At 39.4% G+C, this 27,092-nt stretch overlaps 1 protein-coding gene across 4 annotated transcripts in view; it reads right to left on the bottom strand.

Annotated features, from left to right (window-relative positions):
• thada (THADA armadillo repeat containing) overlaps window positions 1-27,092 on the bottom strand; it is a 367,664-nt gene that overhangs the window by 156,935 nt on the left and 183,637 nt on the right. For all 4 annotated transcript variants that reach the window (XM_060831397.1, XM_060831398.1, XM_060831401.1 and 1 more), the window contains exon 28: window positions 26,246-26,414. In XM_060831397.1, coding sequence (XP_060687380.1) covers window positions 26,246-26,414 — 169 coding nt within the window. The remainder of the gene's footprint in view (window positions 1-26,245; window positions 26,415-27,092) is intronic.

Here is a 27,092-nt window from a genome sequence, read left to right as displayed (position 1 = left end):
AAGATACTTCAATGAAGGCAGTCCACAGAAGGTTTACTAGGATGATTCCTGGATTGAAACAAAGGTTATGAACAAAGGTTAAATGGGTTGGGACTTTACTCATTGGAATTTAGAAGAATGAGGTGATCTTGTTGAGACATACAGGATTCTTAATGGGATTGACAGAATAATTACTGAGAGAATGTTACCCCCTTGTGGGAGAGTCTAGGACCAAAGGGCAGAATCTCAGAATTAAGGTATGCCAATTTAAGACTGAGATGAAGAGGAATTTCTTCTGTCATATGACCAAGTCTTTGGAACTCCTTGCCATAGAGAGCTGTGGGGCCAGAGACCTTGTATATATTTAACGCAAAGATAGTTTGATTTTTGATCAGTTGGGGAATCAAGAGTTAAGGGGAAAGCACAGGGAAGTGGCCATCAGGAGTGCCAGATCAGCCATGATCTTACTGAATAGGAGAGACAGGCTTGACAAGATGAATGGCCTACTCGTGTTCCTATTTTTTGCTGTCTCAAAAGATATTCTATCCAACCAAAATTATAACTCATAAAACTTGTGAGAGTTAATCATCAAATTAAAAGTACAATATTTTCATTTGATTTCAAAACATAAACATTCTAGACTCATATGACCAAAGAACAAAATTTAAAGGACAGTAGAATTGTTTATTTCAGTGAAGTGTTCCACGTTATTGAAAAGGTTGGGAACCACTGGGCAAGTTGCATTTAGGACATAGGCAGCAAAGCTTTGGAGAAGTTAAGTTTGTGGAAGGTAGAATGTGAAAGGTCAGCCAGAGTGCATTAAAATAGTGTGGAGATAACAAACTCACAGATGAGAGTTTATCCATTAGAAGAGATGAAACAAGAATGGAGCAAAGTTATACTATGGAGGTAAAAATAAGTAGCCTGCAAGGCAGTTTTAAAAATTGCTGTGACACAATTTTTATTTGTAACTTGCTCTTTTGCAGTAGCAGTTAAAACATTGATTTGAAGAGATTACTCCTAACCCCTGCACTCACTATAATTCTATAAGCTACCTCATACGGTTTGTTTGATGTGTTTCCTGCCTGCTACTTAGTAATACCAGTGGTGTCAGGATGATGCCCTTTAGTGGGTCTTAATTGCTATGTAAAGGACTCAAATGGCCCCAGGGCTGAACGACAAGCATCCTGCCATGGAATTAACTAGGTGGAGGTTATGCAAGGTGATGCAGTTCATACCTGCCCCTGCTTGCCAGATTAAATTACCTCTGTCATCCAATATGCATGTAAGACATTAAATTCTGCACTGATTCCAGGAAACGCTGAAAATTGTTGAATCTCTAAACTCTAGTTATGAAACAGAGAGCAACTGTGAATTTTGTGTGTTGTGGCAGTGAGTTTATCTGCATCTTCTCCATCCCAAAGATAATGGCTTGACATGTGATAGAAACTACTTTTGTTTGTGTTGCTCATGCTTCATGTCAGATTGTCAGCGTCATTCCAGTACCTGCATGAAGACATTGTAATTCTACAATTATATTTTAAGACTACATTTTTAAAAAAGACTTCCTTAAGATGGTTTCCAAGAACTACATGATGATTTTGTGGACCAAATTGTCTCATCTCTTATGAGGACAAATTTAACATTTTATTTGGTTATAACACACTGTGGCTTTGGTCAGGTATACTTTGGAGTAAAAACACTGATTGACTTGTTAAAAAACAGCAGGTTTCAGCCAAATAAAACCACAGGTAGGACATGGATAAAAAAACTAGGCAGAAGTGGGTACTGCATATGCTGGAGATTAGAGTCAAGATTAGAGTGGTGCTGGAAAATCACAGCAGGTCAGGCAGAATTTGAGGAGCAGAAAGATTGATGTTCTAGGCAAAAGCCCTTTATCAGGAATCATTCTTAACATTTGTTATAATGTCATATGGGCTTGTGCCCGAAACGTCGAATTTCCTGTTCCTTGGATGCTGCCTGACCTGCTGCGCTTTAACCAGCAACACATTTTCAGCTATAATGTCATATGGGTAAGGCAGCCATCTCTACTCCCTACCAAGAGAAAAAGGGGAAACCTCGATTTTCAGAACAATGGGTGGGCACTAATTCATTGATAATTGATTATTCAGTTAATCAATTCAATGCTTTTCGTCTGGGTTTTCTATTAAGCTTGCTCCCTGTTCAGGGGATTAGCAGCAGCACAGCATGCGGGAGCCCCTGCCTCAACACTACCCACCGCCCCAAACCCCATCCAACATTGCCCTCTCCACCCCCCCAAACCCTGTCCAACACCATCCCCACCCCCTTCCACCCCCTCACCAGGGCAGCTGGACTGGACAAAACAAGATTGCTGCTGCTGCTACTGCCTTTTGAGGGGGCGGGAAGGGAAGGGGGGGGGGGGTGGTTTTGACAGATTCCACCGTTGCCCTGTTCAGGATAATGTTAGAGAAATTATCGGGTAAGAGGGGTTTAGGGTACACGCCTGTGTAGAACTGAAGAGAGAGAGAGAGAGAGAGAAGATGGGAGGTCAGTCATTTAGAGATGGTGCCTACGCTCCCATCAGTCCAGGACCGTTCTCAGCAGCATTTTTAAATCACTGTAAATAAAAGACGCGATCAGTGTTGGACACACATCTTTGATGTAATGTTTCTGTCGGTACCTCTAGATCTCTTTTGGATAATCCGATTTTCAGATAATTGGTATTCGGATAATCGAAGTTCCTCTGAATACAGTAGGAGAAATTCGAACTGCAAGACAGACAGAATTCTATCACAGAGAGAATGTCTGACAAGCAAAGCTATGTGACTGCTGTAGTCAACTAAACAGCTAAAATCCTAACTGTAGTAACTTGAAAGAGAAACAAGGATGTCTCCTGTAGCCGGGCACATCTTCAAGCTCACCAAGAAATCAACCACTGGACAGATCAATAATAAGAAAGTAACTGTTGAAAATTATCTTTTTAGCTCAAGACTTCTTTTCAGTCAAATTAACAACTCGGCAAAGACAGACCATGCCTGGCCATGTGTTTCTCAGTCTCAGGAAGCATATTCCAGATCCCAACCACTGAAGGAAACGGTTTTTCCTCTGCCAAACTTCTACCTCTAAACTTTCTGTATATTGCTATGTCCCTCAATACCCAAATTATGTCACCATCTGAAATTAGTATACTCAAAAGCTGAGCACCCATTGTTCTCAAGCAGAAAATTTCAAAAATTTAGACCATAGAGAAAGAATTGCCTTTAAAGGCAGTGCTCTCATCCCAGGAATCAATCTAATGAACCGCTGATGCACTTCTTCTCAAGTAGGTATTTGCTTAGATTTCAGTACCTAAGAAACCTAAATTGCACATATGTACAATCACATCAATGCCCAAAATATGAATGTAGAAAGGTTTCTTTACTCTTGTAACCTAATTGTTTTAGAACAAAAGTTTCCGCATAGTGTCTTCCCAATTGCCGTTTGTATTTGCATGTTCATTTCCTTTGATTCATGTACAAGGTCAGCCAGGTTGTTCTGAATGCACAGTTCCAATTTTTAAAAATATTGTGCTTCTTTATTTCCTTTAGCAGAGAAGATAATATTCACTTTGTCATACAGTATTTCATCTTCCATGTTTTTTGTCCACATCTCCAATCTGTTTATATCTCTTTGCAACTTTTTGTGTCCTCCTCATCTAACTTTGAATCAGCAAACATGGAGTAACTACATGGGGTTCCCTCATCGAAGTCATTAAAATGACTGTAAAAAGCTAAGCACATAGTCATTTTCTGATACCCTTCAGCTACAGCCTGCAAACAAAGATATCCAATTTTTATTCTTACTCACTGTTTTGTCTCCTGATTCTTGACGTTTAGGTCAACAAGAACAGTTTTTCCCTCTCTGCTTAGTCTGAACTATGATTTTGACCCCATCATAAAATTTCAATCTATGTATAAATGCGTGACACTTTTATCAAACACCATTTGGATGTCCATGTGCACCACATCAACTGCATTACCCTTACCAACCTGCTCTGTTATCTCACTGAATTCCAAGTAAACATGGTTTGACTAAATAAAGCTGTCATTAATAGATTCTAGTATTTAGCCTACCATTGTTAAGTAAATTGGCAGATGGTTGCCTGCTCTATTTCATTTTCACCCTGTTGTAAAAAGTGAGGTAGTGCTTGCTACCTTGCAATGTTAGGAAATTGTTCAAGTAGGGAATACTGGATGATCAAAATAAATGAATTGGTGCAGCTGTCTCTTTTAAAACCTTAGGATATAATTGTTAGATGCAATAGATGTGTCATCACATAGTTTATTCAATTACCAACACTTTCTTTTATACTTGTAATGCTTAAAATTTCTCCTTCTTGTTAAACCCAGAGCTTGCCGCTTTAATAGCTGAAGACTACCAATGGTCGGGAGATGAAAACTGAAATGTTCAAACGGTCAGAATTAATGTATTGTAGAAATATCAGGGCATGGTAGAAGTCTGGGGGAGATTGCTGAGATCGAAAAGGGTCAGACCATGGAGGTGGAGGAGGTCTTTAAACACAACGATGAGCATTTTGAGATAAAGATACTGCATCAGCACAGACCATCAGCTTTTACAAAACATTCATCTACAACACCATGGCTTTCAAATCTTAAGGCAAAAATTAAAATTTCAAATAATAACTATAATATATTCATTGCAAGATACAATGGTCTGCTAGTGAGTTTATAGAAGTAAAATTAAGAACTATTTTGTTCTTGTAAATTGTACCTTCATTAGAAACACAAGCTGAATCACTACCAGTCACATTTCAGGTACTTCTTTGGCCATTTTTCCACAAACGAAAGACATTTTTAAAAATCTACATTCTGAAAACACAGTGTATTACTGAAAAATAAAAAAAGGAAAGGGACAGAAGGTATTAAAATGCTAATGAGCTGATCTTAATATTCTTACTTCATAGACATCAAATAATAAGAAATGCTTGACTTGTCACTACATTTGATAAATGCCTACCATTTATTATGTTGGAGGTTTTTTATTCTCTTCCGTATCACAAACAATCAGGAACAAAGCAACTTTGAGATACTTAAAGATTGGAAATGCTCCAGAAAAGGAAATATTTTACTGCTGTTACCTTTAAGTCCCTATAACTATTATATTCAGATATATTTATCCTCCCATTGGAGAGCCTTATTTCTACTCTACAGAAAAGTTGATTGGGGTAGACTGTTTGCAGGTAAAGAGATGACTGGCAAGTAGGAGGCCTTCAAAAGTGAGATAACAGGAATTCAGAGCCAGTATGTTCCTGTTACAGTGAAGGGTAAGACTTGCAGGAACAGGGAACAATGCATGAATAGAGATATTGAGATTCTGGTCAAGAATAAGAAGGAGGCATGCCAGGTATAGACAACTGGGATCAACTGAATCTCTGACGAGTACAAGGATGGTGGGAGCACTCTAATTAGGGCAATCAGGAGGGCATAACGGGGATATCAGATAGCCTGTAAAGTGAAGGTTAATCCAAAGAGATTCTACAAGTATATTAAAGGCAAAAGAGGAACTAGGGAGAAAAAGGACTCCTTAAAGATCAACAAGATGATGGAAGAGATACGAAATTAATAGAAAGACAAAGAAAGATAGAGAACTTGGGGAAATATTGACTTCTTGAAAACAGTCTACATTACAGAAGTCCAAAGATGTGCAGGTCAGGTGAATTGGTCATGCTAAATTGCCCATAGTGTTAGGTGCATTAGTCTGGGGTAAATATTGGGTAGGGGAATGGGTCTGGGTGGGTTACTCTTTGGAGGGTCGGTGTGGACTTGTTAGACCGAATGACCTGTTTCCACACTATAGGGAATCTAAATCTAGATAGGAGGTGCCGAAGGTCTTAAAAAGCATAAAGGTAGATAAATCTCTGGGACATATCCCAATGTATTCCAGGACACTGTGGGAAGTTTGGGAAGAAACTGCAAGGCCCCGAGCAGAGATATTTGTATAGTCTACAGTCACAGGTGAGACGCCAGAAGACCGGAGGGTGGCTAATATTGTGCCTTTATTTAAGAAAGGCTGCAAGGGGAAGTCTGAGAACTGTAGACTAGTGAGTCATAGAGTCGTTCAGCACAGAATCAGTCCCACTCGACTATGCCAACTAAGATTTCTGAAATCGATCTCGTCCCATTTACCTGCATTTGGCCTATATCCCTCTGAGCTGAAAATGTGTTGCTGGTCAAAGCACAGCAGGTTAGGCAGCATCCAAGGAACAGGAAATTTGACGTTTCGGGCCAGAGCCCTTCATCAGGAATGTCTGAACCTTGCCAATCCATGTACCTGTCCAAATGTCTTTTAAATATTTTGTTTGTACCTGCATCTACCACTTCCTCTTGCAGTCTGGCATCAAAGGTGGGTAAGTTGTTGGAAGGGATTCGGAGAGATAGGCTTTACGTGCATTTGGAGAGCCAAGGACTGATTACGGAAAGCCAGCATGGCTTTATGAGTGGAAATTCATGTCTCTCAAAATTTATATGAATCTTTTGAGGTTGATCCCAAAATCAAATGACAGCAGAGCAGTGGACTTTGTCAAAGCCCTTGCCCCGGTCCATATAGACAAAGTTCCACGTGGTAGACAAATTAGTAAAGTTAGATCATATGGGATTCAGGGAGAGCTTTCTAATTGGATACAAAATTGGCTTGACAGTAGAAGACAGAGGGTGTGGTGGAGGTTGCTTTGCGGACTGGAGGCCGGTGACCAGTGGTGTTCCGCAGGGATTGGTGCTGGGTCCACTGTAGTTTGTATTGTATTGTTATTTAACATAATGAAACATCCAAGGTGCTTCACAGGAGCTATAAAACAAGTTATAAAGCATAATATGACACCTAGTTACATAACAAGATGTTAAGCAAAACGATTAAGAGCTTGGTCAAAGAAGCTTGTTTTGAGGAGTATCTTAAACATATATTGGTTACCCTGCTAAGTATTTCAGCCTTTCTTGCTCACTATGTATCAACTACCTGTATTTGTAAAGCATCTTTAAATATGAAATATCCTGCTCTACAGGATGAAACAAACTTCAACAAGGCCATATAAGGTCAAAGAATTAGGTTTTACAGGGGTGTCTTAAAAGAACAAAAAAGTGTGTTCGAAAGGTTTAGGGAACAAATTCCAGAGTTTCGGGCCGAGGTAACTGAAGATGCACTTACCAATTGGCTAGAATAAGGGGAACATATTCCTTGAAGTATTATGGGATTGGAGAAGACTAAAGAGACTATGAGAGTAGGGAAAAATTTCAAAACTAGGATGAGAACATTCAAAAAGAAGATGCTGCTTAACCAGGAGCCAAGACACGGCAGCCAGTACAGGGATCAAGGCTGGTAACAGGTGTGAAGAAGGACATTAGCAACAATTTTGACAGACCTCAAGCTTACTGAGATCAGATAATGTGAGACCAGCTGGGAGTACACTGCACTAATCAAGTTTTAAAAAAAGGCAATTAAAAAAAGGCTTTCAGCAGAAGATGAGCTGAGGCAGTGGCAAAGTCTGACAATGTTATGGCGATGGAAAGTGGCTACCAAAATTACACCCAAAATGTTCAACTTCTCCACCTCCTAATGCTGCCTGGTCTGCTGTGTTCTTCCAGCCTCCTCCCTGTCTAGTTTAGACAGCAATGAAGGCAGCAGCTAGATACAAGATGGCAGCACAGTAGGACGTTACTATCAGAGCTCCTCTGTACTTTTTACTTCTTTTTCTTCTCTCTCCTCAGCACCAGAGACAAATACTGGCTCAGTGACAGGAGCTGGCAGCATGTCCCTGGAGAAACGAGCCCTGGAACAGCATGTGGACTGTGAGCCTGGAACACCAAGTGCAGTGAGCCCAGAGCAGCACATGAGCTGCAAACCGCAGAGTAGCATTTGTGGAAGCAGCCTTTTAATGTTGTCCTATTTTTAAACTTATTTTTTAACTCTAAGTAATGCAACTACTTTTATTCTTCTGCTGCACCCAAGAATTGTACCTCTGTACCTTTACCTAAGACGTCACCATAAGGTGGCAGACATTGTAAAATCTTTTCAGTGTACTCCCATAATGGAGTACACATGACAATATAACTATATTGTACTGTATAAGACAGCTTGGAAAGGGGGCTGCAGACAATGACTTCAGTCTTCTCAATATCTGATTAGACAAACTTTCTGTTCATCCAGTCCAGGAAGTCAGGTAAGTTACACAGCAGAAGGACCTAGAGATACTGTGATGAGGAAGGGCGGAATGTAGTAGACATACACATGGAAACTGGGAGAAAGTGAGGACTGCAGATGCTGGAGATCAGATTCGAAACGTGTGGCACTGAAAAAGCACAGCAGGTCAGGCAGCATCCGAGGAACAAGAGTGTCATGGAAACACATGGAAACTGACTGTTTTTGGCAAAGATCATCAATGAACAGCACAGAGATAAGAATTAAGAGGGGTTCAAGGATAGAAAATTATGCCACAGTGGGAAAAGACATTAGACTCTGCAAATGACTAGACAGATAATTAAAAATAGGACCAAATAGGTGCAGTGCCATGAACTTGATGGCACGAGAGTGACATTGTAGGAAAACTGTCTAGTCAACTGTGTCAAAGGCTGGCACAGTTACATAGGACTATTTTTAAGTAAAATTTTGGTTCTGCAGCTGTGTAATCTAATTGCAAGGATTCTAAAATGAAGTACTGGGACTGATGGGTGTGCAAGGTTGATAAAATGTTCCAGGACATGGGAAACAAAATGTTCCAGATCTATTAATGAATTTTCATCCAATGTTACAAATTTTCTAAATAATTTCCTTCCCTCTTAAAAGCAGAGATCCATTAGTACTTTTTGGTTGGATCCCTGGGTACTGTAAGATCCCTACTTCTAGTGGAGTAGATTTTATTCATAAATTAACATAGACAAAGAACCTTCATAATTTATTTGATCTCAGAAACCACAGTTAAGGCTGGCATTGCCTCCACCATTAATGTGAAGCAAAAGCACTTACAATTGTATTCTTCTCTAAACCAATCTCTGCTATTGATTTTAGTTACTGAGGTCCCTGCTAAAGGTGACTTTGCACACATCAGAAACTGTACATGCTATCTATCCAGTATTAATGGTTATTTTAGTAAGCTTGCTGAACCACTGTTGGGAAGCTCACATAATAATCTCCAATGGTCCTAAGCACTACAGATACCAGTCTTCAGCCAATTCGATTCATACGACATGATGTCAAGAAACAGTTGGAGACACTGGGTCCTGCAAAGGCTACAGGCCCTGACAACATTCCAGCACTCGTACTGAAGACTTGTGCACCAGAATTTGCCACTTCCCAAGCCAAGCTGCTCCGATTCAGTTACAACATTGGAATCTATCCAACAATGTGGAAAATTGTCCAGGTACACATAAAAAGCAGGATAAACCCAACCGAGTCAATTATCACTCCGTCAGTCTACATTTCAATCATCAGTACAGTGATGGAAGGTGTCATCAACAGTGCTATCAAGTGACAATTGCTCAGTGTCACCTACTTTGGGTTTCGCCAGGGCCATCACTTCCTGACCTCATTCCAGCCTTCATGGTCAAAAAAGCTGAATTCCAGCAGTGAGGCGAGATGAGGTGAGGTGACAGCCCTTGCCATTTTGGCTGCAATCAACCAAGTGTGCATCCAGAAACCCCAGCTATGGGCATCAATGGGTAAAATCTGCAAAGTTGCAAAGTCTCAATAGTTGTAGATATAATATCATGTTATAGTTTAATTTGACAGCTGTTATTTGAAGCTCATAAAAATAGAATGTGAGATGAAACCCAACACAGTCTTGAGCTGTGTACTGAATGAAGTTTTTAAAAAAGCTGTTTAAAAAGAATAATTTTGTGCTATGTAACTAATTCAAGAGGTTCCAGCCAATAAATTAGAGCAAAATGCTTAGGCCTTGAAGCAGGTGTGATATGGAAGCAGGTGCACTGAAATCTCATTATCTAAATCAATATGCTAATCTAAAACTATCCAGTCACAAAAACCCTCCAGTACAATTACATGTTTCAATTTCAAATGGAGGTTTCTGACTATTAAGTTGAGCTGTTGCAACTATAAATGATCATCATATTTGAAATGGTCAGATAGCATGAAGAGAATACCAAAGCAAAATCTGCTATTCTCTTCTACACTTTCAGATATAAATTCTGTTCTTCTTTAAAGATACAAAATTTTGCTGGACTTATAAAATGGCTGAAGCTGATCACAATCTTATTTTCATTAGCTCCGGAAACTCCTGCATCATATACTCATTTTAGCTAAAGCTCACCCAAAAGGATTGGAGATGTGCCTCCAGCCAGCTCTGGACAAGGGAAACCATCAAGACACATGAAGTTAAATAAGCATGACATCTTTTATTGTTCACTCTTCTCCATGCAATGGAAACACTGATGGGCAAGGTGAAGTTACACTATTCACTTAATGATCAGAAATGGGCCGTGATTACCTGAAGTACGGTTATTGTCACCTTACTGAAATGTCTAATTACATTTTTGGGATTCCCAGTCAGATGCTGTTCGAACTATGGAGCACGAGCAACATTCCAAGTTGAGTTGGCAAACTACCTCAGACTCTCCCTCTTTGTTTACAAATTATTGGCAGGAGAGAAACCCACGTGCTTACACAAAGGAAAATTACTAGGCCCAGTTCATCATGAAAGCTAGTTTTGGACACTGATCTCCAAAAGTTCTAACTCAGGTGAATTGATTTTTTAATACATCTGGATTTACCAAAGGTTGTAATCTATAAGTTGCTCCTCTCCTGCATTGCCTTCCTTAATTTCCAGAGTGTATATAGGGAATAGCAAATCAATTTTCTCATGAATTGCATGTTTTGACAGATCTTTTCTTTTATTTCATCTGAAAGGATTATGCTATCAGTCTGATGACACTGCGTGGAAGAACTGTAAACTGTGAGGACAGTGTGGAACTCCAAAAGGACATTGAGAAGTTGATGGAGGGAGCAGATGGGTGGCAGATGAGTTTCAATACAGAGGTGTAAGGTAATGCTCTTTGGTCAGAAGGAACATTAAAAGACAATATAAAACAGTGTATAATTCGAAAGAGGGTGCTGGAGCAGAGGGACCTGGTTGTGTATGTGCACCAATTATTGAATGTGGCAGGACAAGTGGACAAGAGCAGTTAATATACAATATAGTACTCTCGGTTTTATTAGTCGCAGTTTGGAGTACAAGAGCTGGGAGGTGATGTTGAACTTGTACATGTCATTTGTTAGACTCAGCTCAAATATTGTGTACAGTTGTGAATGATTTTGAGACAGTGTAGAGAAATTTACATGAATAATTCCAGGAATGCAAAACTTCAGCTATGAGGATAAATTGAAGAAGTTAGGCCAGTTCTCCTTGGAGAGAAGGCTACTGAGAGATGATTTGAGAGGCATTGTCAAGATCATGTGCATGCTGGCTCAAGTAGATAGGGAGAAGCCATTCTTGCTTGTAACAGCAAAAAAAACAAGCGAGCACAGATTCAAGGTGATGTGAGAAAAAAAAATCACATATCATCAAGTATTTAGGGTACGAAACATACTGCCTGTCATATGGAGGAGGCAGGATCAATTGATGCATTCAAGAGATCTCTGGATGCTTATTTGGAAAGAATGAGTGTACAGGAAAATGAAGAAAAAGGAGATTAGCAATAGGTAATAGAACCAGGGCAGGCACAACAGCAATTCTGTGATTCTGAAATTAGAATCGGAAAACCAAGGTTTTGGTAACCACCCTTCCACTAACCCGACTAAAGAGTGGTGGTGGCAGTGTAAAAAGGTAAAGGTGTAAATCAAACATTACCTCGCTATCTCAAGCTTAAGAGGGGAAAATCAATCACAATTTAAATTCATCATTTCCCCCTTTGTCTGTGACAGAAGAAAATAAACAGCTTTTACACAAGACTTTTCATATCCCTGGAACATACAAGGCTGATGTCAGCCATGATTACTCTTTTTTCATGCTAGTTAGCCCAAATTTTATGGTAGTTTCATTGGTGTCACTATTAGGGATAAACTTGCGAATGTTAACAGCAACATTTCGAGATTACAAATATATTACTAAAGGTACAAATATTTTCTATCAATGATTCTACACTTCCACAAAGGATACGCTGAAGTGTCCTCGGACTGGAAACAATTAGAAATCACTAAACTGATGGGAATTTGCCTTTTCACATCATTAGTCTCATTGTAAAAGTCCTTGAAAAAGTCACATCTTAAAATTCATAATTAATAGTGAAAACCTTATGGCTCAAATAAATAATTTTATATTTATGGAATAGCAGTTTTGTCAATGTTAAGACTTCCACTTAATGTTTTGCAGATTTTAGAATGCAAAATACAGTATTTCAGTTTTGAACCTACGCCCATATGTATGCTTGACTCCTTATTCCACTTTGTAATTTTACTTTTCAACCTTAAGATAATTTCATTGCTTCAGTTTTAATTTGTTTCACTGAAGAGATTTCATTCACAATTTTGCACCTGTCACAAACAGAAAAAAGATACGTGTTGCATTTACTCCCATGATGAGAATATTTGGATGCGAGATTAGAGTTTTCTTATCCTGAATGAATTTCCAATTAAATAATTTAATCAGCAAGCTTTTTGTAAGTTCTAAAATAGAGATTAATTATTATAATCAACCTGGATTTTTAAGAAATCACATCTCACTCATGTTTCACACATACACAAAGATTCAGTACGTACGAAATTAATATACTAGAATAGTTTAATAATATCTGTCTTACTTTTTTTTAGATAATGTTGATGTTTTAAAGTTGAAATAAAGGTCTAGTAAACTGAAAGATTCTCAGTGCGCCATGAAGGTTTGGGCTGGGGAGGGAAGATCCTTCTCTCTATTAGGATCTTCCACTTTCAAGAGATTGGAGTTTAACAACCTGGCTATTTGGATGATTTACAGATAGTGTGATGGCTTTCTGGAGAACCCTCATCCACAAAATTGCTCGTTGCTGATTTAAAGCAGAAGATAAAATGGTTCCATCATGCAAACTTCACAAGTTCGAAGGCCTCTTTCCAAACAAAGGAGTGTGTGTATGTTGATTTTAATCATGTGTTGTTACTTAATATGGCGCGATCACCCTGTTTAATTTGGATTGGCGGAAGCCCATCTTGTGCTTGAGTTGGGGGAGGGTTGTCATGTGAAAGCCAGCTAACCCTTTCTATGTTTTAACATCAATCCCCTGTGCAGATCAGCACAAACACCACTTTTTTCTTCCATTCAAGACAGGGTAAGCTCCCAATTTAATTTACTACATACATGCTGAAACTACAAAGACACTACAGAGTTGTAGCAAGAGAATTCCAAAAGTTAGGGACTTGCTAACTGAAGGCATTCACCATTGATGGTGAAGCAAATATAACTGAAAACACACAGGAGGCATGTTGTGCAGTTGGAGGTGTTTAACTAGATAGGGCCTTGGAGGAATTTGGAATATGAAAATAACTGAGTTTTCAAATCATGATGTTGCTTCACCAGAAACGAATGCAGATTTAGCAGGCACAAGAACGATAGGGGAATGGTACTCACTAGAAGACCGCACTGTGGAGGGTAGAACGTGGCAATCTAGAGCAGGATTGTGCTGGAATAGTTGAATCCAGAGTTAACAAAGATGTGTGAGAGGGTGAGTGCAGATAAGCTGAGACAGAGGTGAAGTTAAATGATGACAAGGAGGTGAAACAAGGACAAGTTGAGGGGGTGGTGCAAATAAGATAGTGAACTCCTCTTGAATCAAATGATACCAAGGTTGCAAATGGATTTCACACAGAGGGTGGTGTGTGTATGGAATGAGCTGCCAGAGGAAGTGGTGAAGCTGGTACAATTAAAACATTTAAAAGGTAACTGGATGGGTATATGAATAGGAAGGGTTTAAAGGGATGTGAGCCAAGTGCTGGCAAATGGGACTCGATTAATTTAGGATATCTCATTGGCATGGACAAGTTGGACCAAAGGGTCTGTTTTCATGCTGTACAATTCTATGACTCTTATGAGAAGTTCTGGCTATGACTAGTTAGATAAAACCTAGCCCTGAGTCAGCTTAACAAGTTTAACTTATGAAGGATCTCCTCTCTTTGGATGCATTTCTCCAAGACAAATGAATTACTTTGTAAAAGGAAGATATTTAACCAGACTTTGTTGAGAAGAGTGAGTTTATTGGTGACCAAGTGCCAGGATGCATTAGGCTCACTGTGCTTAATTGATGCTAAATTTCAGCTCAGGCTTGGAGGGCCTGTTCCTGGGTTGTAAATTTTCTTTGTTCTTTGATGCACCATAAATACACAGATAGAAAAAAAAAATCCAGTCCCAAAAAAAGGTTAAAGATATATGGATCAGTCTCTATGGGCCGTTTGTGAATAGCAGGTAATGGAATATCAATAGTTGAACAATCAATTTCAGAATTCTTGGCTTTACAGGTTAATTAAAATACTTTTATCTTGTTTCCTGGTTTCTAGCATTAAGAGCAAGAGGGTGCAATGCAGAAGTGATCAGTGGATTATTTTTCAACTGCGACCTTCACGACATACTAGCACTCAGGATACAGTATGTGAGTAGCTCAACTCACTGGCGCACCTTCTTCTACAAGCATATACAAACCAGGGTTGAATTGCTTTCTAACCCCTAATCTTGCGTGTTTTTGAGAGTGGAAGCTACAAAACATGACAGTGGACCACGTCTTTTGTCCCATCATAATCACAGCTGAGCTAACTTGCAGGAGATTACAATTCAGTTTGCAGTACGTTTCTCCCTTTAAGCTCCTCCTTTGAAGCTTCCTTGCAACCTTTACAAACGTGACATTTCAGGGTAGGGGAATGTGTCTGGGTGGGATCTCTTGGAGAATCTGTGTGGACTTGTTGGGCCATAGGGCCTGTTTCCATACTGTAGGGAATCTAATCTTTCACCATGACAGAAAACCCAAATAGGGCTTCCACAGAACAAGATTCTTCTTTTTTGATGGGGGGGGGGGGAAATGAAACCTTTATTTGCATTTAATTTTCCAAGTACAATTAGGTTTCTGCTCTCTCTGGCAGGCTACTTGACTGGGACTCATTTGGCACCTGTGCAGCACTCTCCTTTCCCACAGTGTCTCTCACTCTTGCTAATCCCTACTGTCCACACTTGGCCTACTCTTACTTTTGTCTGACAGCAGCAGCTCTGGTACCAAAGGCAACTATAACTAAGACACCCTACATGATGTATGGGGGAATGGTAGCCACAGGTTGGCCTGGCCAGTGTTACTCCCAGTTGGGGGTGGGGTAAGCTCAGTTGGGTGGACAGCTGGTTTGTAATGCAGAGTGATGTCAACAGCATGAGCTTAATTCCCACATTGGTTGAGGTTACAATGAAGGACTCTCTCAACCTCCCCCCTTGCATGAGACATGGTGATCCTCAAGTTAAATCACCACCAGTCATCTCTTTCTAAAGAGAGCACAGCCCTATGGTCTGGTGACAATATGACAATATTTTACTCCCAGTCAGATTGTTGGAAACCTCAACAAACAGCAACGTAGTGCCAGCTTGCTCAAGCCAGATGGAGAACAAGAAAAAAATTCAAATGGCAAAATGTTCTTTTTAAAACATTAGAATTCTGCCAAACAGCAGAGATTTTCTAACCTTGCGAAATTTTAGTTGAGAGTGGGGTCGGGAACAAAGAGGGAAATCCAAGAACCAAGAGTCTCCGCATCAGGTATAATCTGTGATTAGAGTACAAGATACACTCAAAACTGTCCTGGCTTCGCAAAGTGAAATTTTCTGCTTTTAAGTTTAGACAAATTTATTTGCATATCACCCAATCAAAAATCTGCAATGATCCAATGCAACTGAACAGTGTTTTTGAAATAACTTTTATAAAAGAATTGGATTAAAAAATAAAGCTATATTAGAAGTGGTATGCTGATGTAGGTTTATTAAGATGACTGAAAACAGACCTCTGATTTTTTTTTAGATCAGAGGTTCTGCTTTACCACCTGTGAAAATCTAATTTAGTATTCACTGAAAATTATTCTGCAAAGTACTCTGATTTGTGTATAGTATAAATTTATTAGTAAATTAAAATTAAAAACTATATTTATCTCCTAAAAAATGTCATAGATTATCTGATGATAGTTACATTGAAGTTTGTGCAGGTTTGGACACAAATACTGTAATCTGTCATGTTTCCTGCATTACAACAGTGAATACATTTCAAAAGTATTGCATTGGCTGTGATGCACTTTGAGATATCTGGTAGTTGTGAAAAGCACTATATAAATACAAATCTCACTCTTTTTTTGAAAAGGTTGCTGTTGTAGTATTGTAGGAGCCGCAACAAAAGTCTGCCAAATGGCACAATAAGTGGAAATTTGGCATGGTGATTAATTCAACCTCAGCATGGCCAGTTTTGTACCCATGTTAAACTGATGCAAAAGGTTCCATAAAGTCAATTTGCCATGTAACAAATACGCTTTACATTGATACTATTTGGAGACCTTAAGTTTTAAAGAATTGCGTAAAAAAATAATTTCAGTTATATGAATTTATCTCGAGTATTTTCTTTAAGACAGGATATTGAAAGGTCACTTGGGCATTAGAATATTTTTTTAAATTGGACTTCTCAGAAATGACATCATAGGTAATAACTGCATGCTTTGCTGTGGACCCTTCAACAGGGATAGGCTTTGGAAAGGTTCTTATTTTATCTGGTTCAGGTGGAGGATAAGCCATGTTGGAGGAAGGCTAGCTCAGCTGATCCTTTCCATTTTTGAAAAAGATAATCTCTGCATCTAAAATTTATTTGTTCTTTTGAAAGACTGATTCAAAGAACATCCACGATTGTACTTCCTGAGCTGTATCTGTAAGACCGGAGAGACAATTAGGTATGTTTGCTGACTTGACCACGCACACCAAAACATCAGAGTAACAGACTCCAGAAAATTCTACGTTTTATCTTTTTGCCTTCCAAAATAAACTATTGGCCAAAGTGTGGCTGTCAATCTCTGCAGAGGACAATCTGCTTTTATTTTTCTTTTCCTGAAGAATCTGTGTATTTGGGGATTGTAACAGCAATAAGCATTTGCACTTCTATTGTACTCACTGTATATTTTAACTAAATAGTCACTCTTTATTGAATAAGTCTTATTTTGTTAATGAATCAGAAATGGTACTTATTAAGAAGTCTGGTTAATATCGAGAGCTCTTTTTATTCAAAATCTGACATAAAAACATTTAATTGGTTATCCTAGTAATGGAAAAGTGTTCACTTTTAATATTGTGGCTTGTGAAGCAGTGGCAGAAAAGCAACAGTACACTGCTCCAAAATTACATCTGGGTTGTCACACCTGGACGTATCAGTGTGAAATTAAACAATACATTCCATTGTCCAAATATACTCACTAAGCATGGCAATCAGTAAAATGCTGTGGGATTTTCCATGATCCTCCAACAGCTGTATTGTAACAGTACTTTCCTAGTAGATTAAACATTAAAATACATGAAGGACAAGGAATTGCAATATTTAGCCACTAGTTAGGATTGCAACAATCCAGTAAAAGTGATTTTTTTAAACAAACAATATGGTTAGTTTTGATTTCTAATGCACAACCATTCTATCCCTGAAAGTTTATTTTTATACATGTAGCGCGTCAATCTTCCAGAACTAAATTATTTTTGAAGATTCAGAAGTATTTAATTTTTTTCCCCTACTTTTTCTTGATTGATTTTAAACCTACTCTCCTAATCTCCTATTTCTTTCCTTCATTTTATTTGGATTTATATATTTTTTACAATGAATGAAATATTCCAATTTATACATCCTGGCTTAAATTCTACACGTCTGACTGAGGATTTTTAAAAATCGGTATGGTTGAAGAGAGAATCTATTGCAGAATTGCTGTGGCAGCTATAAGCACAATACCAGCCATTGTCAACAATAAAATCCTAGCCTTTTTTTAAAAAGCACAAAGTGGAGGCAGAGAGGTTGGCAAGGAGAACATGTAATGAATCAGAATTTGGAGAAAGTAAAGGCATCTATACTCTCTAATAGTGATAAAGAGGAAGCGTGAAAGAAGGGATTATCTTAGAATGAAGAAAATATACTTCCAGGGTAGTAACACGGTCTGGTTGCATTGTCTGACACAGTAATATAATCTGTCAACGTATGAAGAAGGGATAATTGGAAGGGACAGTGGATCATCAATGCCCATGAATATATATGCCAGCAATAGAGGAGAAGACTACAGAAAAGTATTGGGCCTCAGTAAAACTACACATATCAATTATCTTCCATATAATTAATATCTTTAGTGCATTAGCTTCCTTGCATTCATGGCCTAGTAGGTTAAAAAAAAACCTTTATTTTGAGTAGAATATGCTTGAAGAGATTTAGCCATTTAAAAGACAAATTTAGGTTAATTACTACTGCATAATTTATATATTAAGAGCTACCTTATGGAAGTCTCTACCAAGCAGAAAGATATGTTCAATAAACACTTGTACAAAGTCAGGAAGCATAAATAATTCACCTGAAAATGCTTAAACTAACTTAAAATATAACAGACGCTCTAGAACGAAGATAACTGAGGAACACTGAAGCTCTCAACTCTTCAATTTTCACATAAATCAGCAGCAAGGTCCATCTATCAAATACTCACCACTTACTTTGACCAAACCAATGACAAGGCAGAGGGGTATTAATTTCCTCAACACCCCAATTTGCAATATCATACAGAAACTTCACTTTATTATGTTTCTGTGCAAGAACACAAAACATTTTGCCAACTGCATATGCCTCAAATTGATTTCATGACTTGAGGATTAACTGGAGATTTATGGTATAGTCAGTACAGTGGTCACGTTTCAATAAAATTGAGGTGGATTTTTAGAATGGATCATTGCCTTAGAATATGTGGTATTTATTTCATTTGTGTCATCAGGGATGCACTCTTTAATCTTTGGGGAATATCCACAAACATTTTAAATCGATCCTGTTGTTCTTAAGTGCAACAGCACTAATGGTAGTTGCAGAGAAGTCATGGGCTGCAATAGTACTGTTCTCCCAGCTGATAAACAAAACTGAAATCTTCCAAACCATAGGATCCTTAATGTTTCTAAATAAAACCACAATCAACAATCGACATCGGTTACTAAAGTTTTATTTATCCAAAAATAATCATTTGGCACCTCTTGGCAAAAGTTAAAGGTATTAGACCACACTACCGACTGTACAATTGTTCTTTGTAAATCAGAAGAATACAAGTTATTCTAGCCATTTTCAACCGAAGTTGTTACTTTTTTCTGTACTATTCCCTATATTTGAATGTAGTTACTTCTTCAAATTTAAAATCCTATCACATGTAACGACATACTCCTAATTAAACTACTGAGTTTTGAGAAGATTTGTACCACAGGTTGAGGTTCTGGATGTAGGTTTGCTCACTGAGCTGGAAGGACAGCACTGTGGCTCAGTGGTTAGCACTGTTGCCTAACAGCGCCGGGGCCCAGGTTCAATTCCTGTCTCGGACAACTGTCTATGTGGAGTTTGCATATTCTCCCAGCGTCTGTATGGGTTTCCTCCATGTGCTCTGGTTTCCTCCCACATTACACAAAGATGTGCAGGTTAAGTGAAATGGTCATGCTAAATTGCCCATAGTGTTAGGTGTAGGGGAATTGGTCTAGGTGGGTTGCTCTTCGGAGGGTTGGTGTGAACTTATTGGGCCGAAGGCACTGTAGGGAATCTAATCTAAAAGGGTACAGTCCTTTAAATTTTATTTTAAGACCATAAGACATAGGAGTGGAAGTAAAGCCATTCGGCCCATCGAGTCCACTCCGCCATTCAATCATGGCTGATGGGCATTTCAACTCCACTTACCAGCATTCTCCCCGTAGCCCTTAATTCCTTTTGACATCAAGAATTTATCAATCTCTGCCTTGAAGACATTTAGCGTCCCGGCCTCCATTGCATTCCGCGGCAATGAATTCCACAGGCCCATCACTCTCTGGCTGAAGAAATGTCTCTGCATTTCTGTTCTGAATTGACCCCCTCTAATTCTAAGGCTGTGTCCACGGGTCCTAGTCTCCTCGCCTAATGGAAACGATTTTCTAGCGTCCACCCTTTCCAAGCCATGTATTATCTTGTAAGTTTCTAATAGATCTCCCCTTAATCTTCTAAACTGCAATGAATACAATCCCAGGATCCTCAGCCGTTCCTCGTATGTTAGACCTACTATTCCGGGGATCATCAGTGTGAATCTCTGCTGGACACGCTCCAGTGCCAGTATGTCCTTCCTGAGGTGTGGGGACCAAAACTGGGCACAGTACTCCAAATGGGGCCTAACCAGAGCTTTATAAAGTCTCAGTAGCACAACGGTGCTTTAATATTCCAACCCTCTTGAGATAAATGACAACATTGCATTCGCTTTCTTAATCACGGACTCAACCTGCATGTTTACCTTTAGAGAATCCTCGACTAGCACTCCCAGATCCCTTTGTACTTTGGCTTTATGAATTTTCTCACTGTTTAGAAAGTAGTCCATGCTTGTATTCTTGTTTCCATAGTGCAAGACCTCACATTTGCTCACACTGAATTCCATCAGCCATTTCCTGGACCACTCTCCCAAACTGTCTAGATCCTTCTGCAGCCTCTCCACATCCTCAGTACTACCTGCCTGTCCACCTAACTTCGCATCATCGGCAAACTTCGTTAGAATGCCCCCACCAGTTCCTTCATCCAGATCATTAATATATAACGTGAACAACTGCAGCCCCAACACTGAACACTGCGGGACACTGCTGGTCACCAGTTGCCATTCCGAAAAAGAATCTTTTATCCCAACTCTCTGCCTTGTGTCAGACAGCCAATCCTCAATCCATACCAGTAGCTCACCTTGAATACCATGGGCCCTCACCTTGCTCAGCAGCCTCCCATGTGGCACCTTATCAAAGGCCTTTTGGAAGTCTAGATAGACCACATCCACTGGGTTTCCCTGGTCTAACCTACTTGTCACCTCTTCAAAGAATTCCAACAGGTTTATCAGGCACGACCTCCCCTTACTAAATGCATGCTGACTTGTTCTAATCCGACCCTGCTCTTCCAAGAATTTAGAAACCTCATCCTTAATGATGGATTCTAGAATTTTACCAACAACCGAGGTTAGGCTAATAGGCCTATAATTTTCCATCTTTTGTCTTGATCCTTTCATGAACAAGGGGGTTACAACAGCAATCTTCCAATCATCTGGGACTTTCCCTGTCTCCAGTGACTTTTGAAAGATCTCAACCAACGCCTCCGCTATTTCCTCAGCCACCTCCATCAGAACTCTGGGATGTATCCCATTGGGGCCAGGAGGTTTATCAATTTTAAGACCTTTTACCTTTTCTAGCACTCTCTCTTTTGTAATGGCAACCATACTCAACTCAGCCCCCTGACTCCCTTTAATTGTTGGGATATTACTCACGTCTTCCACTGTGAAGACTGATGCAAAGTACTTGTTAAGTTCCCTTGCTATTTCCTTATCTCCCATCACTAGGCTTCCAGCATCAGTTTGAAGTGGTTCAATGTCTACTTTTGCCTGTTGTTTGTTTCTTATGTATTGAAAGAAACTTTTACTATCATTTCTAATATTACTGGCTAACCTACCTTCATATTTGATCCTCTCCTTCCTTGTTTCGCTCTTTGTTATCCTCTGTTTGTTTTTGTAGCCTTCCCAATCTTCTGATTTCCCACTGCTCTTGGCCACTTTATAGGATCTCTCTTTCTCTTTAATACATTTCCTGACTTCCTTTGTCAGACATGGCTGTCTAATCCCTCCCTGGATAATCTTTCTTTTCTTGGGGATGAACCTCTGTATAGTGTCCTCAATTATCCCCACAAACTCCTGCCATTTTTGCTTTACTGTCTTCCCCGCTAGGCTCTGCTTCCAGTCGAATTTCGTCAGTGCCTCTCTCATGCCCTCATAATTACCTTTATTTAACTGTAACACCATTACATCCGATTTTGCCTTCTCTCTTTTAAACTGCAAACTGAACTCTACCATATTATGATTGCTGCTTCCTAAGTGTTCCCTTACTTTAAGATTTTTTTAATAAAGTTTGGTTCATTACATTGCACTAGGTCCAGAATATCCTGCTCCCTTATGGGCTCCATGACAAGCTGCTCCAAAAAGCCATCCTGTAAGCATTCCATGAATTCCCTTTCTTTGGATCCACTGGCAACATTATTTACGTAGTCTACCTGCATATTGAAGTCCCCCATGACCTTGCCTTTTTGACATGCCTTCTCTATTTCCCAGTACATGTTGCGCACCCCTGGTCCTGACCACTGTTAGGAGGTGTGTACATAATTCCCATTATGGTATTTTTGCCTTTGTGGTTCCTCAATTCCACCCACATAGACTCCACATCATCCGACGCTATGTCATTCAGTGCCACAGATTTAACTTTGTTCTTAACTAACAAGGCAACCCCGCCCCCCTCTGCCCACCTCCCTGTCTTTTCAATAAGTTGAAAATCCTTGAATGTTTAACTGCCAGTCCTTCTCCCTCCCCCCACCCCCCGCAACCACCTCTCTGTGATGCCTACCACATTATAATAAATCACAATGATCTGTGCCATTAGGTCATCTGCTTTGTTACAAATACTACGAGCATTCAGGTAAAGTGCCTTAATGCTAACTTTATCATTAGAGATATTGGAAGTCATAAGATGTCCTAAGTTATCCTTCCTTTTTGCTGCATTCCCAGTCTGCCTCAAGTTTAAATCCGCCTGCACATATGCTATCCTGCTGCTTATCTTTCCATTTAACTCCAAACTCCCCGTCGCTTTCACTTTCCCTTCCCCCCAACTCAGAAGTTTAAAGTCCTACTGATCACCCTATTTATCCTCTTTGCTAGAACATTGATACCTGATCGGTTCAGGTGGAGACCGTCTAATTAAGTCCTACAGAACTTAACTGCAGTTGTTTCATTATGAAGTGCATAGTTTTTTTTTCCCACTTTTCAGGATTGCAAGTACAACTTTGAATGAGAATTTACTGACAGATTAAAATACCACGCAGCTGCAAGAATTACTTCAGTCATACCTCATCTTACACTTATCTCAGTATAACTCAACTTTATACCATTAAATGAAGCAGTTTGGTTATAAGACTGAATAAAGCCACATGATGTCATTAGTTATTCATTGCAGCACCTTTCACCAGTTAGAGGCACTCCACTGTGATTTGCAGAATTCAATTTTGATGATGAAATAACTCCAGTTCTCAATAAGTAACCCTTTATTTACTCATGAACAATCCTAGACTTTAGCACTGCCTCAGAATCAGCTTTCAGAGTGGCAGTATCTCTGACACACACCATTTTATCTGTCAGCTATAGCTCCCTGATTGGACCAGGTTAACAGTGATGATGTCGAGCAGGCTGACAAGGTTACAATCACTTCTTCCTTCCCCTTTGGAGTCCAAGGACACAAACCGGTCCTTTTATTGGAGAAGCTCCTGGTGCATTTGAGCACTGGGTCAAGTGATGCACAATAGTTCACCTCTTGCGCCAGGAGCACCTCAGAAGAATTTCACTCTCTTCTACTGGTGGCAAAGGGTTGAGGCAGTTACATCCTGATTCCAAGGACTCATCAATGCTCAATGGAGAGGGTGAACCCACAAGTTCCTTTTGAATTGTTCCGAGTGGTCGAGCATGTTTTACAAATGTGAGAGTTGTTCAGAACCATGGCGCTTATTCAAACTTTATACATCATTGGCTCTGACCTCGCAACAACCACACCCCTTATCCATGCGGGGCCATTTCCATGATTCTTACACCAAACTTTGTTTGAAGCTGTTTTTTGTCCTTGTCGGTAGTCTGGGCATTGCCCCACCAGACATAAACTCTCATCAACATCCAAGATCCCTGGATGTCCCTGGAGGAGTTCAGCCAGAATTTCGCTGCATCCTTTGCTCAGGACAATTACCCTTGCTTCCCATAACAATATGCCATCCTCTACCACAAGCTGGTCTCTCAGGGTCCTATTGGGTTTCAATTTGAGTTGTGATGCCTCTTTAGTTTTCCCTATCACCATCAGTTGCTTTAGTTTAGAAAGGACTTGATCTTTCTACAACCAAAGTCGAACATTATCAGCTGTGACAAGAAGCATATCCAAAAATGTAAATATCTTTACCGACTTTTCCACTGGAAATTCCACTGATAGTGTATCTGCTAATGGGAGGTGGCTCAATGCATCCGCAATCATTACTCATGAGTGTCATAACTTGTAATTTTAAGCACTTAGTATTACAGCCCACCACTGAATGTGGTGCAAAGCTACCGTTAGCACTGCCTTCACCTCTTTAAGCAGTCTAAAAAGGTATTGGTGGAACATCCTGACTCCAAATTTGACCGCCAATTCTTCTTTTGCTGTCTGAATGTATTCATGTTCTGCATTATCCAAAGTCCTAGTTGCACACAATGTTGGGCATTTCTCTCCCTTAGGTCATCAATGAGCTAATAACACCTCAATGCCAAATGGGAGGCTTCACATGTCAATACCATTTCTTAGGATCATAATGTGCCAACATCTTACATGATGATAGCTGATTTTTTACTTTACTGAAAGCTCAGGCTTGTCTTGTGATCATTTCCAAGGCTGACCCATTTTAAGGAGTTGATACAAAGGTGTCAGGATGGAGGCCAGGTTACATGAACTTCCAATAATAATTTACCAGCCCAAGAAATTTCTTAAGCTCCTGGACAGATGTGGGAGTCATGGCATGTTTGATCATCCTCTTTTGTTCTTCCAAGATGTGTAATATGGTCTTGCCAACTCTGTAAAGCTTGGAACACACACTTTTCCCTTCTTAGCGTATGCCCACCTTGGAAAAATGTCTTGGGATTATACGTGTTCCTTAGTAGTTTTACTTTTTATGAGAATCTCATCTAGTAATGGAGGCCTGAAATACCCTTGTAAAATGCTTTCTATCATCTGCTGAAAAATTGAATAGGACGATGATACCCCAAATGGAAGTCCTGTATATTCATACTAGCCCTTAGGAGTATTAATTGTGACATACTTCTAGAAATCCTTATCTGTGGTGGCACAGTGGCTCAGTGGTTAGCAATGCAGTCTCATGGTGCCAGGGACCTAGGTTTGATTCCAAGCTTGGGCGATTATGTGGAGTTTGCACATTCTATCCTTGTCTGCATGGGTTTCCTCTGTGTGCTCCGGTTTCCTCCCACAGGTGAATTGGTGATGCTAAATTAACCATAGTGTTAGGTGCATTGGTCAGTGGGAAATGGGTCTGAGTGGGTTACTCTTCAGAGGGTCGGTGTGGACTAACTGGGCTAAAGGGCCAATCTGTTTATATCGGTTAGCCAGGGCTTTCTGATTGGACAAGTTTCACAGCCCCAGTCAGGGAACTCTTTTCTATGAGATCGAGCTAGCTAAACTCATTAGAATCATGACAGATGAGACTACAATAACTTGAGAGTGTTGCAAGGAACATTCTTGGTGTCAGAAAAACAAACATTGTCATTCACAGGCAAGAACTCTGACTTACTTACAATCATTTTATAGAAATTTTAAATGGTGACAGCACAAAAACAGACGGTCAACTCATTAAGCCCATGTCTGCTCTCTTCAAAAGTAATTCAGCTAGGACCATTCTCCTTATACCTGGAAATATTTTTCCTTCAGGAGTTGTTAGCTATTTTCTGCTGAAAACCAAGATAGAATTTACTTCTATTACCCTTTATGTGGTGCTATTCAGATGGTAACCTTTTTGAAGCTTGTGAGTACTCAAAATATCTCTACTTTTTCATTTAGATGAATATTGCCAGGACTATGGATCAGAATTCTGAATGTCTTACAGACATATTGAATTTTTGGATATGGTCATGCTTATTTTCAACAAAGGAAACAAGCCCAAGCCTGGCTGATAATATAATTGCTGACTGCTGAAAGACTGCTGTGTAAACCCCTCCTGTGGATTATAGTCCACACTGGGGACATGAATCAAAAGACAGGCTTGTGTTTTGTATATTCCAGGAAGGATAAAACAGAGTTTACACGCCACTTGCAAAATGGGGCTAGCGTGTTGTGTAGGTTACAGCTTGAGGACAGCCTTTAAATACCCCTGAATTGTAGTTAAAAACTAAAAGACAAACAACTTTTTTTTGTTATCAAAGCCCACTTATTCATTTAACCAACAAATGAAAGCCACTTTCAAGCTCCTATGATTTAATGTGTAGACTCTACCTGCAGCAGTATCCCATGGATGTGGTTCTGTCGTATGCGTGGATCTGTGGCAGCAGGTAAGCTTTCCATCAAAGACATTGCCATAGGAAGTATTTGATCCACTGCAACAAAAGGAACTAATGCACGAGCTGCCATTTCACGAGATCGATACACAGGTGAGTGTCCACACCTGCAGAAAATAAATTATATAGATTTGACTGAGAAATATGGACACTTATCCTCGTCTTAACTTGAGCAGTAACAAATTACGAGTGTGTCTGCCATACTTGGGACAACTTGGGTATGAAATGCTGAAGAAAAAATGCTGGTAAATTTGCCACAAGCCTTGACCACCATTAGACATGTAGATTGTTAAAAATATTGATGTTTTTGAAATTTATTTCAATTTGCTTTCTGTAATTGAAGAAATCTGCCTACCTTGTGATAAATTTACATAATTTCTTCAATGTTGATTGAATTTGCAACAATGCAGAAGAGATTCTTAACAATGTAGATATATCATAACAAAAGTAAGCGTATGGATTTGATTTTGTATTCACTAAGACTTTCCTTGTGCAACAACACTCCTAAGATTTCAAAAACAGAAAATAAACACATACATAACTCAGCTACTTCTGTTACATGTTTTAATTTAGGAATTCAGAGAATTAAATGGTTTCTACCTATAAATTGTCCACTGGAACCTATATTAGATGATCCATATGCTACCAGTTTGGTAAACTCTGAAATCACATCTTACTTATTTTTTAAGACCTGTGCACCATCACAATCCATTTCCTGATCTCATAATAAATATAAAAGAAGGTATCCACCATTCACTGTTTGATTTGTTCCTATTTGTCTCCCA

The sequence above is a fragment of the Hemiscyllium ocellatum genome, chromosome 10, assembly GCF_020745735.1.
Source record: "Hemiscyllium ocellatum isolate sHemOce1 chromosome 10, sHemOce1.pat.X.cur, whole genome shotgun sequence".
Classification (NCBI taxonomy): Eukaryota; Metazoa; Chordata; class Chondrichthyes; order Orectolobiformes; family Hemiscylliidae; genus Hemiscyllium; species Hemiscyllium ocellatum.
The sequence above is the reverse complement of the archived record's forward strand: the minus strand, read 5'-3'. Positions and strand labels throughout refer to the sequence as shown.